The 16417-nt window shown below is 33.2% G+C and overlaps 1 protein-coding gene across 2 annotated transcripts in view; it reads left to right on the plus strand.

Annotated features, from left to right (window-relative positions):
- The window catches only part of BmMET2 (juvenile hormone resistence protein II), a 49953-nt gene that overhangs the window by 13441 nt on the left and 20095 nt on the right, over positions 1 to 16417 (plus strand). For both annotated transcript variants that reach the window (XM_013324077.1, XM_013324078.1), the window contains exon 2: positions 335 to 507. In XM_013324077.1, the coding sequence (XP_013179531.1) occupies positions 335 to 507 (173 nt within the window). The remainder of the gene's footprint in view (positions 1 to 334; positions 508 to 16417) is intronic.

A 16417-nucleotide genomic window follows, 5' to 3' on the forward strand; every position in this document is an offset into this window, starting at 1 on the left:
TTTTTATTATTGATGCATTCTTGAACGCAATGTACTACGCATTCGCAAAACTGGATAATCAGGGCTGCTATTTTTTTGTAATTGGTTGCAACTTATCGAGTTTGCATCGCATATTTAGGCTAAGGGTCTGGCGTCTACGAGAATGTTTTCGGGTCAAGATCAAGGGTTAACATAGGGTCACTGTCGGTCGGTCGGTTTTATTGAAAGGCGGCAGCCCTATCTTTGACCACACTTTTATAATTTTTAGAGCCAAATAATGTATCAAAAGGTTAATATTACGTAAAATAAGATGAAAAAATTGGAACCACATGTCTTATCATTATTTTGATTTTAGGGAATCGCCGAGAGACTTGCGGAACAAAGCTGAAAAACAGCGTCGAGACAAGATGAATAAAGCTATTAAGGAACTAAGCAAAATCGTACCACCTGTCCAGGCTATGACACGGAAAGTTGACAAGACAAGCGTTCTCAGACTCACGGCGCACTACTTGAGATCACATCAACATGGTAAGTATTTCATCATTCAGTAAGTACAAAAAGGTTCAATTATAAAACCAACTATTACACACCGGGGAGCAAAATATTACAACTCACTGTTTGAAATAGGAACTTCTTTAGAATACAGGAAATCTTAATAACTACGAACACCTTAATAAGTATGACTAACTTCTTCCTGGCCTTATCTCACTCATGTGGGGTTGGTTGTCAAGGTTTTTATAAACCTTAATGTTAAATCATATCCTTGAGAGATATATAAATAATAATCGCTACTAAATCATGACATGACTTATATAAAGGTAGACAAAAAAGCTCCTCATAGCTCAGTGTAATCCAAGTCATGTAGGGTTACATAGATATAGTCGCATCTCATTCGATTTAGATGCGATTTTTCAACGCTAATGTGATCGACACCTAAAAGAAAATGTACGTGTGAAAAACAAATTACAGAAAGAAAAATTAAGTCTATCTTCACAAGAAGACACCGGTAAGTATATGTTGTAGAAATATCATGATGTCACTTAAAACCAGTTTAAAGTAGTTTCGGCCGGTACTATTTAAAAGATATACGAATAGCCAAACTCACTTCTTTCCTAATTCCCTTTTTAAAGGTTGGTAACGTATATGGAACAAGCTAAAATTATAATTTTAGTATTATCTATATTTTAATTATTTAAAATTATTTTCTAATTAACTTGAACAATAACATCAGCTATAAAAAGAGGCGCAGGTACAAATTACATACAAATGTCTTAGAAAACTAACAAAAGTTTTGCAGTCCTTTTACTCGTTTTTAACTTGAGAAGTCGAATAAATGCACTGACTTTTTCTTTAAACAAAAGCAAAAGGTACCCTTTACCTTCAGTACGTTCTTGTTGATGTTGAACTCGCTATAGATTTTTTATGGCTTTCAAAGAATATCTTACTAATATAAATGCGAAAGTTGGGATGTATGGATGGATGTCTGTTAGAAGGTATCTCCAAAACGGAACACGGTATCTCGATTTAATTTTCCATAGATGTAGGATGTAGCTTAAAAAACACAAAGACTAATTTTTTTTTTTAATTCCGCGCGGACGGAGTCGCGGGCATCAGCTACATACTTTCAACATAAATCAACAGACTTGTGGAGGCCTTGACCTTTTTTGTTAACTGAACCCGAAGTTTGTAGACTTGGATTTTCTTTTCTTTTCATTTACCTACTACTTAAACTTTGCAAATGTTGTTTTAGACAAACGAATACATTTTGTAAACAGAAAAATTCAGTCGAAGATTTGAATCGCTTTTTTTCTACTTTTGAGAAGTTATTGACGAAGGAACGATTCTTGATGTAGTTTTTCAAATAGATTTTAAGCGATATGTAACTTTATACAACTGAGTATATATCTACATATAAACTAGTTGTCGCCCGCGACTCCGTCCGCGCGGGATTAAAAATAGATGTTGCCCAATTCTCACACCTACTCAATATGCTCACAAAATTTCATGAGAATCGGTCAAGCTGTTTCGGAGGAGTATGGGAACGAAAATTGTGACACGAGTATTTTATATATAAGATTATATTTCCGTAAATAGTGATAAACGTAATAAAAATATTGAGTCAGTTTTTGTGACGCAGTATGTGCCAGATCTAGTTAAACTACGCTTTGGTTTGTGAATAATTATGTAGTTTCACTACATTCCATTTAATAATTGTTATAGCTTGGAATGTGTACTCCACCCATACTAGTTATCCGGTGATAATCCGTCTAAATATGCAAGCATCGGATGCATTATGTGTGAAGTATCTTATTGTGTTTTTTTTAAGTGGTGGCATAAACTTGTTGCGTCTCATCCATCTTGAGACTTCTCGTCACCTTTTGTTATGCTTCTAATCTTTATTAATTAGTTTATTAAGAACATACGAGTGTTGTATACGATTTATTCACACGTTAGAGGAGGTAAAGTAATATACTAGCGATTGCACGCGACTCCGTTCGTACGGAATAAAAAACAAATTTGATCAAGATCTGTTAAGCCGTTTTGAAGATGTCTTCAAACAAACATACATCCATTTAAACATTCGCATTTATAATATAAGTAAGACTAGTAATATAGTACGAGCATATAAAATTTTACACGTATGTAGCTACTTCAACACATACCATTGAAAACGGTGCCTGGACAATTCGTAAATAGTTTGCACAGTACAAAGGGAAAGGGTACAGTTCAGATGAAGTTTGCACAACAAGCAACTGAGCGTAATCCCGATTCGCATCCAATTAATCCTAGCTTCTGTACTCCACAGAGGTGTAACTTTGATGATTATCAAACTTCAATGGGAACTCTTTAACTGGTATGCCATTTTACTTTTGTGGAGATGCTACTATCTATATCATGATTAACGAGAAATTATATAAATTGTTCAACTCGATTCAGTAACCATTCCATCTATCTATCTGTATACATAAAAAAGGTTCTTGACAGACAGACGGACGGACAACAAAGTGACCCTACAAGGGTTCCGTTTATTTCCTATGAGGTACGGTACGGTACGATCAATTGCTGTTTGTTAGTCTTGCTAAAACTCGAGAAAGGGTGAATGGATTTATCTTTTCTTGGTCTTGAAATGTTCGTGGAGGTCTAGGGAAGGTATAAAAATAGCGAAAACTCTAAAAACAGCCCTTTTCTTTTTCCCATATAAACGGCTGAATGGATCTCGCTGAAACTTCGTAAAGATGTAGAATATAGTTTGGAAGATCACAAAGCCAAATAGTTATGTTTTTTTTTTAATTGCGCGCGGACGGAGTGGCGAGCGACAGCTAGTTATAAATATTTTTAAATCCTTACTATTAAATAGTTAAGAAGTACTAAAAATTACAAACTCTCTAGACTCATTAGTAATCTGTAGGTTTTTGGTTAATAGCGTTAGTGTACATTTGGTGATTCGTTCAATTATCTAGTTTTTAAAAGTGTCCTATTCATGATTGAAATATTACAATACAATGTTTCAAACCTTTTTATAAACATAGATATAATGATATTAAAGCTACGGTATATCGACTTTAGAACCAATTAGTGTTGTATGAAAGGGTGTACTCTATCTTTTGTGGATGCGAATAATAAAAACCAATATCAACCCTTATAAAGACATCATACGTTCTCATTGACATCAAAGCTCCGACTGAGGATCAATATTTTTTAATAAATCTATTGTCCACTCGCCCCTACTATTTAATTTCCAACGCAAACATTATCCTTTAAGGGGAAATGTAATCAGGCTTCCTTTTTGTATTGATTTTCCTCTGCACGTTTCATAATTCCGATGGTTATTTGAAGGTTAAGGTTATGTTTTTCATCGTATTGTAAGAAAATTTGCTAAATTATATTGAGAAAGTTTTAATAAAATAGATTACATAATGAAATTATTGTACATTATTTTGTATTTGATAATAAAAATGCAGAGTGCAGGTATGGAATGAAGTAATTACCAGAGTAATCAAAATCATGGATTCCTACTACCAAAATATTTTTGAAAAATCGTGCGGTTTGCGCGAAACTTCCTGCCTCGCACAGCAGCGTTGTGGAAAATAGTCTGTCCTCGGCGGTATTTTCAAACCGCTTCGACTTAGGCTCCTTCAAGAAGCGAGCTAATCACCATCCCAAAGGCTGGCAACGCATCTGCGGTTCCTCTGGTATTGCTGATGTCCATGGGCGTCGTTGAACACCTCGGTGTTCCTGCTGCTCGTTTGACCCCTTCTGTTATAAAAAAAACATGTTGACATCACGATACGCTTTGTAATAACAGAGATAACTATATTATATTAGACAAATGTTTCGGCAGTGGAAACTCGTGAGCGTAGCTGCAACGCATCTCGATTGTTTTGCGTGACTCACCTGTTGAATGTTATTTTAATATTTATATAGAGTCTGTGCAACTTCGAAACATTATGTTAATTGCGCATTATTTATCGACGCGCTAATAAAGTACATTTTATATTTATTAAGTTATAAATGTTTTTTTTTCTTTGTATTCAATAAGATTTCCTTGTAACATTTGTTGAATTTATAAATATGATGATACACAGTTATTGAAATTGAATTAGAATAGTTAACAATTAATCCATCAAGTTAATAAGTTAATGATTCAATCTCACTATATTACTTCTTATTTATTTTATAAATGCAAATGTTTAGATGGATGGATGGATGAATGTTTGTTTGTATGTATCTCCAGAACGGCTGAACGGATCTAGATGAAATTTGTCACGGATGTAGATCATAGTCTGGAAGAACACATAGGATAATTAAGTTGTTTTTTTTCCGTGCAGACGTAGTCGTGGGAGAAAGCTAGTTATTTTTAAAGGGGAAAACTTGTAAGTCTTTTAAATTGACGCCTTAGTATAAATAGAAGCGTTTTATTTATTAAACATAGGAATAATACGATAGAAACTCTATCACTGCACTGTAGCCCTGACCACTGGTTATTGAGTCGTGGGATTCCGCAGCTGGTGGTATTCTATTTTTAATATAATATATTTTGTATAATTTTTTATTCTTTATACATATGAAATTTACCATATTAAAAATATTATAAATAAATGAATATATAGGAATAGGAATTATTTTTTTACAACATTAAATTTTTTTATTAATCACAGACTAATTTAAATTACATTATAATATTGTTAATAGCTTATAGTTTTTACTTATAAAACAAATATTTAATTAAGGCTTGTTTTATATCAAATAATTCAAACTTAAGTTATTAATATATCGGAGTAGAACTTTTTCAACTCTTGGTTGACATTTACAGCGCTGGTTTATTTAAAAGCTGCTCGATATTGATTGAATCCTAACCGGTCACTTATGGAAGGTTCCGAGATAAATTAATTATTTACGCTGGCATGCACTTATTTTTTAATTTTTATTCTCTTGGACGTGTTTACGTTTATTTTGTATTTACTATTTATAATTAGGTCAAGGTAAGATATTCAACTTGTAGAACGAGTACAGTTGTTGATTTCTTCTTTTTATGGCGTTATAATTAACTAGCTGTCGCTCGCGACTCCGTTCGCGTGGAATTAATAAAACAGAATTAGTAGTGTATGTGTTCCTTCAAACTATTTTCTACTTGTATGCCAAATTTCGATATACCTTCAAATGTACATCCATCCAAACATTCGTAAACTAATTATTAATTGCAGTGTGCTTTACTATATCTTTAGAATAATAACAATGATGTATAAACATGTTAAGTTAGACCATACAAACATTAAAGTTTGTATAAAGTAGCGAATAACTTTCTTGGCAAAGCGCCAAAATTGGCGGAGGCATAGCGGATCTGGTTGTCATGGCAACCGTATCACGGGAACAAGATATCATTTTACAGGGCAAAAAGGACAACCGGACGCGACTATTGTCATTATTCGTTGTTAATTGTGACTTTACTCATATTTTTAAAATATTATTTATAATTTCTATTCTATTTCATAAAAATTTAAATTTAGTATAACTAATTTTGATTTAGCCTTGTTATTTTTATAGTTTGCATTTTAAATGTTATTCGTCGTGTTTACTAAAAATATAATTTTCTTTAAGAATACATTTTGCTATATTTATCCGTAGAATTACACGGAAGTAACACGTGTATTGATACACTTTGTGTTCCTTGCTTTTACAAAGAGACGGCGGAATGCATTAAAGAATCACGGTTGTAGAATTCTACAGTTAAACTTAAAGCAAAATGCGTCCGAGATGTTTTCATCTGTTGCTAAGAAAATATGACCAGACGTCTTTGAGGGGAATTGTTTGCGCGGTAAAAATAAGCAAACAGACTTTTCCCAAAGGAACAAACATCATTAAGAGAAAATATTTTACTGCAAATAGAACATCTTCCCTTCAGACAAGTTTTTTTTTAGTTGTCGAGCTATTGGAGTAATAAATTATTGAAGTTTTATTTAATCGAAATTAAAATCAACATTGATTTATCTTCAACCATCCACGAATGTTTAGCGACTTTTCTAAGATGTTGGTCGAAGCTCTTCGCTATCAGTCCATTCAGCGATACGACATAATAATATCAAATCAAATTAATATTAGTAAGATATTACTCATTTTTGTTATATACATTTACTACTAGTACTTTTAATTACTAATTTTATTAAAACATTGCAACAATATTTTGATATCACACTAGTAAAAGTGCGTCGGTGTAACATTGTGTGGGGGTGAGGCTCTCCCGCAGGGCGCGCTTTCATCTACTGACCTACAAAGTACCCTTGCATTCAGCAATCGATAATCGTTCCCTCCGTAGACGGGAATGCACTAAACATCAACGAGGGAGATAGGTACAGCTTAATCTCGAAACAATTTTGTCCTTGAATTGATATTCGTTTCTAGTTTATTTTTTTAATTTGTTATTATTATTATATTGTATTAAAGTAAATATAAAAAATCAATGTATACATTCAGTCTTCCTAATATTATGAATGTGAATGTATGGATGGATATATAGATTGTTTGTAACAATGTATCTGCAGAACGGCTCAACGGATCTCTATAAAATTTAGCATAAATGTAGAACATAGTCTTGAAGAACACACATGCTGCTATAATTCATTTCTGTACGCGCAGACGGAATCGCGTGCGACAGCTAGTCTCTGATATTGCAATATACAATAAAAACTATATCTTATGTTTTCCTATCTAGGAATTTGTCTCCGTGTCTATGTCTGATTTGTTATTTCAGGTGTGAAGAGAAAGTAAATTGCAGTGTTAGTTTATCAACACGTGTGTAATGACACATCTATTTGTTTATATAAAGATACTAGCTGTCGCCCGCGACTCTATCGGGGCGGAATTTAAAAAAACTTAATAAGTAGACTATGTGTTCTTCCAGACTATGTTCTATATGTATGCTAAATTTCATCGAAATTCGTACTCAGGAATTCAGGAGATTCGAATAAAAATCCATAGATCCAAACATTCATTATAATATTAGTAAGATTTATTTTGATATCATCGTTCGATTTACTGTCACAATTATATTTATTATATTTCATCACTTAATAAGAGAAAGATAGTGAAGCGACTTACTAATAACAATGGCAAAATTAGCCAAATTGAGCTTTGGCGTCAGACAATAAGAATGATTACACATCGACTCAGTATCGGACTTGGAGGCTTTGAAAATCCGTCTCCACCGCACCTGTCTAGTAATGCTTGGAACAAGAGACTAGGGGTCGGCCATTCGGTACTCTCCCCACGTTAAAATCCTTTAATCTCAGATCAACTAAAACAAATATGCTATCTGTACTATTAATAAAATTATTTACAGAAATGTATCATAATATTGTTTTTTTTTTATATATCAAAAGGTGCCAAACGAGCGAGCGGCCACCTGAAATAGCAAAGTGACCGTTGCCCATAGACATGCGCATTTGCATATGCGTTGCCTACCTTAAATCGACAGTGGAGAGGATGCACAGAAAGAAAATTTCCCTTTCCATGCATCCTCTCATCCGGAAAGTCCACTTCTACTTCCCATCCTTTCTTTATAAAAAAAAGGGTGCGAAGGGAAAGTGGACTAAATTAGGCCTCCGGGACGCACACTCATCAGACGAAACGCGGAATTGCTTCCACTTCACTATTTCACCAGGCGAGCCAGGCCAATTCGGGCGAAGATGTTAAAGCGGGCTCTACCATTGTTAAAATAAAACATATTCCGTGGAAATATATTCGTTTCTTATAAACGTATATAAATTCAGTCTATTTGTGTGAGTTTGTTTCGGGTAATATCCAAAACTGAACGGATTTTTATAAGCATTAATCTCACTGCGTATCGTATCAACAGGTATGTATTTGAAATATACATTCGGTTCGAACTAATTTAATAGTGTACTCGTAGTTGTTGCGGTTTCCTTGATGGACTGATATAACCGCGTTGTGGATTTAGAAACAACATTGCCAACATGTTAACATATAAATGCACATTTTGCAGACTCAAAAATCAAAATTGTAGACATTATTTAATTACAATATATATAAATTTTATTTATAGTAGTTATAGCAATTAAAAAAAAATCCAGCTTGATACCTTCACGCGTTTTTGAGAAAAAGAGTCTTGACAGACAGACGGACGGACAACGAAGTGATCCTATAAGGGTTCCGTTTTGTTCCTACGAGGTACTTCCGTAAAAAGATCAATAATTGAGATAGAAACTATCTTAGATCTTAGAAACATTACAGATGCTTACAAAATTTTATAATAAGTGGTTCAGTAATTTGTGAGTTTATCGCGAACATATATCGTGACACGAAATTTACACATTTATTAAACAGAGTAAAATATATAAAATCACAATAGAAGTGTCTAAAATCGCAAAATAATGTTCGTAGCACCGTCTTGGAAAAATCAGGAAGCAATCTGTAGGATTTAACAATAAAATTTTCCAGACGCCTTTGAACATCTTTCATTAAAATGTTATATTTCCTTAATGAGAGGATTTTGAAAAAACCAGGCTAATTTTAACGACGGCTTAAACTTCTACCTGCGTGGAAATGAAAATAGAACCTTTGAAGTATTATAAAAATATTTTTCTCCCCTAGAGCCGTGCTGTGCGCGTGTATACATTATATTTCCATAAAGAAAAATATCTTCCAAGAAACGCTTAAAGGATTACATACGCCTGCGGATTGGCTGTAAGAAAAATAGTAACTACGGAATTCAATTGCATACTTTTGAATAATTTTTAATCCTGACCGGAAATAAACTTTTATGAAACAAACACGCGGATTAAATGCTTTTAGTATAACATGAAAGTTACGACTTAGGGGCCTTCAAGAAAAGAGCGTACACCTTCCTTAAAGGTCGGCAACGCATCTGCGGTTCCTCTGGCGTTGCGGATGTCCATGAACGTCATAAAACATAAAAACATATAGAAACTTAATAATAGTATAGGGCATAGGAATAATTAGTCAAGCGAATCCAATAAGCTCATTAGGGCTACGTCGTGAATTGGACGTTCTGAATGACACATGTCCAGGCCGCACTAATTCGACAGTAATATCAATACCACAATCTGTGAACAGTCTATTCATATGAGATGGGGGACTTTAGCCATTAAACCGTAACATTTCCCCTAAGCTTATGTTACACTTAACAGGTTTCTGCGCATGATTAAAATAATGCATCTATGTAACTACGAAGAACAATTGATGTTTTGGTTAGTTAAAAAAGGTAAGGGAAAATATTATAGAATCTTTTTTTTTGGTATTTATTACAATATCACACCACAATTTTAACAAAGTCTGTCTCATGGTATGAGTTAGATTCATCTAATTACATGACTTACTTAACTTAAAGTCCTATGTTCCCGTATTGGGGCAGAGGGCGTCCACAGTGCGTCGCCAGTTCGCTCTATCTGATATCTCAATATATCTATTTTATATTGAGACATTGGTGGCTCAGTAGTCAAGCACTTGACTTGCAATGTGCAGGTCCTGGGTTCGAATCCCGCCATGTACCAATGTGTTTTTCGATTTCCGATTTACATAGGTACATTTATCCGACGTTCTTACGGTGAAGGAAAACATCGTGAACCAACCCGCACTTGGCCAGCGTGGTTTGACTATGGCCTAATCACCCTTAACTTAGAGTAGGCTCCGAGCTCCTCGGTGGGGACATATAGTGAGCTGATGATGATGATATTAAACGCATTTTTACAATTATGTTTACCAGTATCCAATATCGATACACATGTTCCAATGCTTTTTTTTGTCACCGTGGGTACATTTAATTTTTTTTACTGTATGCAGAGACTGACCAAGAGATCAATACTCTTAATTTTAATAAGCTCAGACAGCCACAACTTCTCATGCGAATTCAGGGTCGTGGTAAGTCCCTAAATGAGATTAGTTGTATAAAAGAGTTAAGTTGAAAACATTTAACGGTATTAGTTGGAAAATTTATAACATTTTTCATAATATATCACTTAAAACAAAAAGTCTGATCTCAGCTTTGCCTTTAATTTTTTTTTTAATGAATCGGATTTTTTTTAAAAAAACATGCTTTACATGTATAGAGCGTCGGTGGCTCAGTGGTCAAGCACTTGACTTGCAATCTGCAGGTCCTGGGTTCGAATCCCGCCATGGACCAATGTGTTTTTCGATTTCCGATTTACATATGTACATTTATCCGAAGTTCTTACGGTGAAGGAAAACATCGTGATGCAACCTGCACATATCTGAGAAGAAATTCAAAGATATGTGTGAAGTCAACCAACCCGCACTGGGCCAGCGTGGTTATTTATGGCCTAGTCACTCTAGGTTTAGGGTAGGCTCCGAGCCCCTCGGTGGGGACGTATAGTGAGCTGATGAGCGATGCTTTGTAATCAATTAAGAAGGCTTTGCAATTAAGTCATATGGCTGAAAAGAAGAAGAAATAGGGTACGATTCTTCACAACATTGGGACCACATAAATTCTACCGTACCTCATACCAAAATTATTACTTAGCCATCGTTCATATAACTATAAAGTCTGGCTGAAATCCCTTTGTTCAAGTTAGTCTACCGACAACTGGCTCCAGGTCTATAACGTCCTAAGTAAAATAGAATACAAATTTATCAAGTTATAGCATCGATTCTACGCACGAATGGAGTTATTTATATAATGATTCAGATAGAAACCATAGTATTTAAGTTTAACTTAATTATAAGAACTATATTATTCTGATCGGTTAGCAAACTCTCATTATACGTTGTAACGTACGAAAATCATGTATGATTTTCGTATATATGATATGCAGGAAGGAAAACTGAGCTTGCAAATTAACAGTGCCTACTTGAATTCAACCTTGCCAAAAACCTTTCCGCGGTCACAAAATAAACCACGTACCGTCCGGAGCGTAATTAAGAAAATTCGAGTTGCACTAGAATTTCAACTAAAGGATGGTTTTTTCTTTATTACAAATTGTTTTTTGATTTTCTGTGTGACGTTAACTAGATTATTTTTCAGATTTATTCTACATTTTTGATCCGTTTTATTCTGGGTTTACATTTATCTCTTAACCTAGGAATTGAGAAGAACCTTTGGTAATCTATTAATAATAATAATAATACCTAATAATTTGAGAATTCCAGAGACGGTATCTATCTGAAAAAATCCTCGGATCGATCTATTCTGTGGCACGTTTTTCCTTAACGTTTACATAATAATAATTTGTTTCGAACAAAAGCAAACGCCCGTACAATGCTTTTACATTATTAGAAGAAGCCTGGCGGGTTCAGACAGAACTTTATAGACAGTGACAGTTGTAAGATGCTTACTCTTCCTGGCCAAGTACTTTCAACGTCGTATTTTCACTACTTATAAATATATTAAAACATTTCTTGTAACTCTTAGACTTGAGTTCTGGAAATATTACAAGCATTCCGAACTTTATTCAGTTTTCATAAGTTTCTAACAAACCATTCCTGTCTAGAGCATTATTTAACTTTGACTTCTATTCAGACATTGTCTTTACAAAACTTTTAACGTAATAGGATCCGTTCTGAACTAAACGTGCCGAACGAATCCTCTTAAGTTGAAATTTCTTAGTAGTTCATGTTTGACTTATTCGGTTGTCGGGCTTATTAAATGGAAGAAATGTAAATCAAAGCAAGAAATTACTACGTATCAAAAGACGTAGCAGCACGATTATTATAGACATAGCATTTATTAACTGAATGAACTAAAGGAAGGAATACTTTTGTTATAATCATCATCAGCTCACTATACGTCCCCACCGAGGGGCTCGGAGCCTACCCTAAGTTAAGGGTGATTAGGCCATAGTCAACCACGCTGGCCAAGTGGGTTGGTTGACTTCGCACATATCTTTGAATTTCTTCTCAGATATGTGCAGGTTGCATCACGATGTTTTCCTTCACCGTAAGAACGTCGGTTAAATGTACATATGTAAATCGGAAAACACATTGGTACATGGATTGCAAGTGCTTGACCACTGAGCCACCGACGCTCTTTTGTTTTAAATCTACAATTAATGGAAACTTGTGATACTTTAGCTTAGTACAGTAGCTTAATATAAACATTTTTACTTAGATACTATAGAAATAAGTGTTTATAAATTAAAATAAATATATTTTTTTGTGTTTGAGAGTGTTTCTATTCTAAAATAATTTTAAAAAGTTTTTCATCTCAAATGATTATAAGCTTTGGAAATATTTTTTTTTACTTTGTACTTTACGCGACAACGCAACATATCTTCATGTAATCAGCAAAAATGATAGTAACTTTTTTTAAATTACAAATATACGGAAAGAAAATTTTGGGAATACGGTGAATGAAAATAAATTGCATTTTGTTTGATGTACAGAATGCGTTATGGAAAAATCAACATGCAAAGTGATATCAAAAGGTATTTAATTTCGTATACATTGAATATTGTAATCATTTGGTATTCTCTCTGTAGCAGGGAATTTTGAATGTTTTTTACGGACAGCGTAGGGATTATTAATATGTTTTACATTTTTAAATCTTCATACATTGGAAATAGTAATCTCAAAAGCCTTTTCGGTTGCTTTCGTTTATGGTATATCTCAAATTACAAAATTTACATTTTGCAAGGCACAAAAACTTAGGAATATTATCGATGTGAAGTTTCGGAATATTATAATATTTGATATCGGAATTCAATACTCATATTTCTTGGATCACTTTATAAATTAGGGACCTGGATGACCGGAGCTTTGCTCGGTGTTTTTTTTTTAATTTTGTTTTTTTTTATATTTATTCAAGTACGAATTATTAATAAAATGATGAAATATGAATGATATTTTTCTATCTTACCGAGAGAAAAAGTTAAGTTTATGTTTAAGTTGATTATCGATAAAACACGAATAAAATGTCATTTTATAAAATTGATTCCTAGCTAGATCGATTTATCGCCCCCGAAACCTACTATATACTAAATTTTATGAAAATCGTTGTAGCCGATTCCGAGATTCCAATTATATATATATACAAGAATTGCTAATTTAAAGATATAAGATATAACTTTTTTTGCAACAAACAGGGAGCTGTTGATGCCAAAAATGATGTTTAAAAAATCCATTTGAGTAGAGCAATCAATATGTTATTAATTAATTAATTAATTATAGTACTACAATAATGATACGATACATTTAGTATTATCTCTATTTCAATTCGGATTATGTTCGAAACTATCAATCTAATTAATCAATCCCTTTGAACGTAAATGACGATATAATTAGTCTGATAATAATCCTGTTTACAAGCCATGTGACTCGATGCATCTTAGAGCCTGACCAAAAATAATCAAACCATAAGGGCGCTACAATCTCAATTTATATTGTCATATTTTACATTTATGTTCAGATTAACTCATCAAATTATCATGTACTTAATTAAACCAATATTACAATTAAATATTCCGACAACTCGATGATAATCAACAACCACGGCAACAATTATTTGATTTAAGTAAATGTTGTTGTCTTTACAAAAAATCAACTCTGTAGATTTCCCGAAATATCGTGAAATGTTCTGTTCTTCACTGTATAAATAAATTTAAACAATCCGTGAACTAGCTTCACTAGTAAGTTCAACTAACCGTGAAATATGGTCCTTAACAGTATAATCGGAGAGTGCAAGGAGCGCAGGGCGTCTGGGCGCCGAGCCTTTGTGTCGCTCCGTCGGTTTCTAAGGGGCTACAGCCAATGAACGTGCCACTTTTAAGGGCGCCAGCCTGATTTTCGCAGACAGACTTTGATTAAGATGGTCGTGGTCCTCAATCTGAACAGGTTATCTGAAACGTCTGAATGCTTTCGCTTTGACTCAATCGAGATAATATTAATATAATTATGAATTGAAATTGTTCTCTACTTTAGTGTATTCAGGCAATATCTAAACAGTCTGGGTTTCATAAGGATATAAACATATTTATTCAGAATAACAAATAGAACATTAAGTAAAATTAAGTATATTTAAGATTAATATTATTCCGATCAAGACAACAAAAAACCGCGTCAAATAATTGCAATTTTAGTTAGGAAAATAAATGTAGGGTCAGAACAAATTATTTTCAAAATTGTTTTAGTTACCTCGGGAAATATATGAAATGATTATAAAAGCGTACGAGAAATATACTCAAATTACATTGACTTAACCCTTATGTTCATTTTGTATAGTATACCATACATACAACTCTATAGAAATATACGATCACTATAAAATAATTTTTAACTTAGTTTTATTAAACTTATTTATGCTTTTGCGTATTTCTTGCTTTTCTTCAAAAAAGAAATCTTGCCACAATATGGGTTAAATATTTTTTTTTTCAAAAGAAACAATAAATTAAACTACGTCAACTTCTAAGATGTTTCCATAAACTTAATTATGAAGAATTTTCAACGATATAGTTAACTCAATTTGGATGATATTTTCCAGTGCACGTGTAAGCTATTTACGGAATTTCGTACTTATTTGATAAAAATGAAGAACAATATTATTTTATAACATTATCTAGGTTGAAAGAACGTAAATACTGATTCAAGAAATGATCCATGGCCAAGTACAAAGAGGTGCTTTGTGTTGCCTTTATTCAATTTCAACGAACCTCGATATCAAAATGGAACTTTTATCGAAGTATAATGCAAGTAGAGAGAACATTTAACACAGAGTAATGCCACAATTTTATCTCCTGACATAGATTTTTATATCTAGTACATCTTGAATGTAGACTTATTTATCAGAACTTAATTAGTTTTTATTACAAAATTTTCTTCGTGTACCCAAAGCTAATAATAAGTCCTGGGAAAGTTGAGGTTTGTTCATCTTGGAAACTTCTACGTCTTAAGTTTATGCGACATTTTTTTTAGTTATCGTATTTCTGTTACCAAGCGTACAAACGAAAATCATTTAAAGTACAATTCGTGATGTTGTTTGTCACATTTTAATCCTTATTCCTAGTCATTTCTCTTATTTTGTTATTTAACTTATCGATATTCTCCGAAATAAAATTGCATCGTTAATTTTGCAAATCAATAACTTGAGAGAAACGTTCTAGCCATTAACTCAGACTAATTCCAGGTTCAGTCAATAAACACGATTGCTTTTCGAATAGTAAATATTGAATTCCCTCGAAGTCTATTTCGGAGTAAATAAAATGTCTAACAGTTGATAGAGGCTTAAGTACACCGGTAATGAGCTTCGTTTGACTACTGAATATTTTATTTAATCTATAAATCAATTGAATAATAATTTAAGTACATCCTTGAAATGTTGCACAGAGATTATTGTCACTAAGAAGGCGAGCTTTAAGAAAGGATTTCTCGAATTTAATCTCTTAACGTGGAGATGAAAGGTCGTGCCGAATAATATTTTCCACATTCCTTTAAATTTATTTGAAGTCATAGTATATGCGAAGGATTTGCTGATTTTAGATAGTTGAATATAAATTAACAAGAAAAGAGTTGGTACCAAAAATAAAACTAGTTCACGTACACTGTAGAAAAATAACACTCGATATTTTTAAGTAAAAACTAACAACGTTGCAGTATTCAAATGCATTGATACTTTAATGAACGCGGAGGCGCGGGTACGTGATCAATGCAAATCCTCGGCAACGCTCGTAATGGACAAATATTATTCAATACTGCCCGAGCTACGGCAGAAATGTGTAACTAAAGATTTGAAACCCATTACGAATTGCATTTTGATTTTAGCTTAAGTTTTAGATCGTATTCAGATCTAGAAATTTGTATTTAAGCTTCCGATTATTTTTTATACACAAATAGAATTAGCTGCTAAATTAAATTAATTACATTTTTACTTGCAATTCTCGCAGCTTCTCAATTTTAATAATGATCGATAATTTCTGTGAAAAATTGCTTTTTCATAGTTTAGAAAGCATAGTATTTT

The sequence above is a fragment of the Papilio xuthus genome, unplaced genomic scaffold, assembly GCF_000836235.2.
Source record: "Papilio xuthus unplaced genomic scaffold, Pxut_1.1 DF825017.1, whole genome shotgun sequence".
Lineage (NCBI taxonomy): Eukaryota > Metazoa > Arthropoda > Insecta > Lepidoptera > Papilionidae > Papilio > Papilio xuthus.